At 41.1% G+C, this 3,740-nt stretch overlaps 1 protein-coding gene across 1 annotated transcript; it reads left to right on the plus strand.

Annotated features, from left to right (window-relative positions):
- The first annotated feature begins 925 nt into the window (after nucleotides 1-925).
- Nucleotides 926-3,217, plus strand: LOC120685877 (protein FLOWERING LOCUS T-like). Its single transcript, XM_039967996.1, has 4 exons — nucleotides 926-1,253; nucleotides 1,850-1,911; nucleotides 2,085-2,125; nucleotides 2,671-3,217. The coding sequence occupies exons 1-4, from the start codon at nucleotides 1,053-1,055 to the stop codon at nucleotides 2,898-2,900; spliced, it is 534 nt and encodes a 177-aa protein (XP_039823930.1). The 5' UTR covers nucleotides 926-1,052; the 3' UTR covers nucleotides 2,901-3,217.
- The last annotated feature ends 523 nt before the right edge of the window (nucleotides 3,218-3,740 follow it).

Genomic DNA, 3,740 nt, shown 5'->3' on the forward strand with positions numbered 1-3,740 from the left:
ACCACACGTACACAAACAAACCTACAACTACACTCAGACCAAATCACGTCCTTCGTGAGATCACCGGGTCCATCCAAGATTCCGTAGGCGACGGGTGCCTCGCAATCCTTTTGTGGCTCCACGCGTGAGAGACAACAGAATTTAATAGGGAACCTACTGTTCCCGGTGGCAAATCCGGGACGAGCAGCGCTCGAACCCGCGACTGGTGGCCTCCGCACCTGGAGAGCGCACCAACCGAGCTAAGGCTCGGTCCCCATATGTCTGAATTATTGAGACAGAAGAGACCATGCGTAAACATGCTTTAGGTCCTCTCAACGGTTATTCCAGCTCTATGTCCTCCTTCAATGGACATCCTCATCCTTTCAACTATACCAATGTTCTTGTTTTCTGCAGCGCTGCTTTATATGCATGGAGTGCAGAATCCAATGCCATGACCCATTATTAGAGAAAAGTGTGAGAAAAAGAGAATGTCATGTTGTGAATTGGAGTCTCCTTGATGTCACAACGAATTAAACGTAAAAAGCAATAAGGTGCATAAAGGGAGGCTGCCACACCTTGTGTCTTACTTGTCCCATGAGACAAGAACTCCACCCTCTCTCCTTGCCTAGCTCAGTTAGCACATTCACATCGTGCTTGATGGGACCTAGGTCAAAAGTAACAAACCTTTGTGCATTAGTTATATGTTATGTGCGTAAAATGGGTCCAGATTTCGAGAATAAGCGACACAGCAGCCTCAAGATTTTATTCACCAGTGTACTAGACGAGAGTAAATTGGTCTGTGCACCCACTAGCCCTAAAGGATGGAGAAGGAGCCTCTTAACTTCTTGCCAGAGCCACCCAAATCAGTTATTATGCCCTAAAGCAGATTCCAGAACCTCTGGAGAAATAGAGTGACACTTTAGTTCGGTCTCTTGCTAGTGATGAGGGCGTCTTGATCAGCATCTCTCTATAAATAGGCTTCCTCACTTCCATCATCTCTCAGTGTAAACCACATTTGAGTTCTCATATCCTAGCTCAACAAGCACTAGTATTCTGTTCTCCCAGATCACGCCATGTTCAATATGTCTAGGGACCCATTGGTCGTTGGCCATGTTGTGGGGGATATCGTGGATCCCTTCATCACAACAGCATCACTGAGGGTCTTCTACAACAATAAGGAAATGACAAATGGATCTGAGCTTAAACCATCTCAAGTGATGAGTGAACCAAGGGTCCATATCAGTGGACGTGACATGAGGACCCTTTACACACTTGTAAGTGCGTTATTATGCTTGCCATATTAATTTGATGATTGTTGGTTTCTCTTCTCATGTGACTTGAATTTGGAGTGATCTAAATGGCTAAACTTTCATATCATGGCTAGTCTATACTTCTAGTTGACCTAGCTCAGCATGTCTCCTGAAGTATCTTTTGCATCCCTAATAATAATAGATAAAAAAGCAAAGAATATGTGTTATCGTGGACTCTCAAGCTTTTAAGTGTGCCTTTAAGCTGACAAGACTAACTGACCTATCATAGTTTCGATAAGGTCAAATTTTGGTACATATAATGTGTATTATTAAGCCTTATTTCTAATAATAAATGGTCTCAATTTTCTTCTTCAGTGTTTTGTGTGTGTGTATGTATATATATATATATATATATATATATATATATATATATATATATATATATATGTGTGTGTGTGTGTGTGTGTGTGTGTATATATATATACTCAGCTAACAATGCAAATACAATGCATTAATGCATCAAATGAGAATATGTCAGTCGGAGACCTGATTCCTTAGGATCTGGATTGATTAAGATGACCTAATTATGTGTATATATGTCTGATTTAACATTTTGCAAGGTCATGGTGGACCCAGATGCACCAAGCCCGAGTAACCCTACTAAAAGAGAGAACCTTCACTGGTAAGTTCTTTGTAGCTTTTGTCCATGCGGCCCAGTGTAGTCCACTGACCCTTTCCCCTTGTTCACTTTATATGCATGCCATGCGTGGCATGCTGCTCTTGTTGTTGATTACATGAGTATAATATTATCACCTTGATGTCGTACTGATGGGTAGTTCTCAATGTCCGGCATAGGTTGGTGACAGACATTCCAGAGACAACTGATGCCAGCTTTGGTAAGTGATTGGACTCTCACTGGTTGCATTGCCTGAATGTAGCCTGTGATTTATGCTCCAGTTAATTATTTCATTTTCGGCAACAGCAAATATAAAGTGCCTTTCAGGTTTTCATTACCAGCCAAATTAAATATAATCATTTACTGTACCATGAAAAAGGGAATATAATTAACTCTTGATTGGACTTATACTTGAGAGTATAAGTAAAAGCTCGGAAACCATTTTATTGGCGCACATTAGATGCTCACTAGATTTGTAGTTCGCAAGCATTATTAATAAATTTATCAGTATATCTTCTCCGATCCACATTCATTTTTGCTAAAGAACTTTTTACTTGTATACATTTCGATCTACATATATATCATTAAAAAATGACTGCATAATAAAACTAACCATTTTTATTACTGAAAAAATGTAAACCCGATTGCATGTTTCTGGTTGCATGTCGTGGCAAAATAAAACTCCACATTATTAAAAGATCGGAAGCATACGCTGCTAACTATGTAAATATTTCCATCTAACAAAGTTCATATTGTATGTACTAGGCAACGAAATAGTTCCCTATGAGAGCCCACGTCCTACTGCCGGAATCCATCGCTTTGTGTTCATCCTGTTCAGGCAGTCAGTCAGGCAGACCACCTATGCGCCAGGGTGGCGATCAAACTTCAACACCAGGGACTTTGCAGCTATCTACAACCTCGGCTCCCCTGTCGCTGCAGTTTACTTCAACTGCCAGAGAGAGAACGGATGTGGTGGAAGAAGGTACATAAGGTGATATCCAAAGTTGTGTCAAATAAATCTAAATTAGCTGTGTGCTTGCTTCTCTGAACGCAGAGAAGCATAATAGCAACTGGGGCGGTATAAGTACTTCCTTGCTAAATGAAGAATATATGTTGTGTGTTTGTACGTAGTGGGTGAGCATTGCAACGACAATGCATGCTCACAACAATCATAAGAACTGTCATAAGTTCACTACAGATTGTAGCTCCGATGTAATGTAACCCAGACTTGCCCTAGCATTCTCAATCACAAAAAGTGTAGCTGTGGCAATAATGTTCAATTATTGGGAAAATGGACATGGTTTGAGATACCCATTTCTGTGATACATGTAAGTTGTGGTACGTGTTGAACGTGTATCAAATTAATCGTTACACAAAAACGACAGATTCAACTTTACTTGTGGATCGGAGAAATATTCTTACTCAGTGTGTTCTGTAAAGTGTTATGCTATAAGATGAAACCAGCATGCAGCATGCTTATCCCACTAGTGGAAATCGTAGCTGCGGTGAGGAATGGCTTTCATCACAGTGAAGGCAACACTACTACACAATGCAAAGCATTTGTAGCGGTGATCAAAATGAGATTTTTAGAAATGGAGGCTCGTTGCTATTTTTCGCAGCTATAAATAACATTTGCATGCACACATAACAAATCCACCCTAAAGATCTATTTGTAGGGGCGGGTTATGCCCTCAACCGTCCCTGGAAATCCATTTATAGGGCTGGGTCATGCCCTAACCAGTCCCTAGAAATCAATTTGTAGGGACAGATGGGCACACAAGCCATCCCTAGGAGCAGATTTTTAGGGGCGGGTCACGCCACCACCCGCTCCTTCA

Source organism: Panicum virgatum, chromosome 8N, assembly GCF_016808335.1.
Source record: "Panicum virgatum strain AP13 chromosome 8N, P.virgatum_v5, whole genome shotgun sequence".
NCBI lineage: Eukaryota > Viridiplantae > Streptophyta > Magnoliopsida > Poales > Poaceae > Panicum > Panicum virgatum.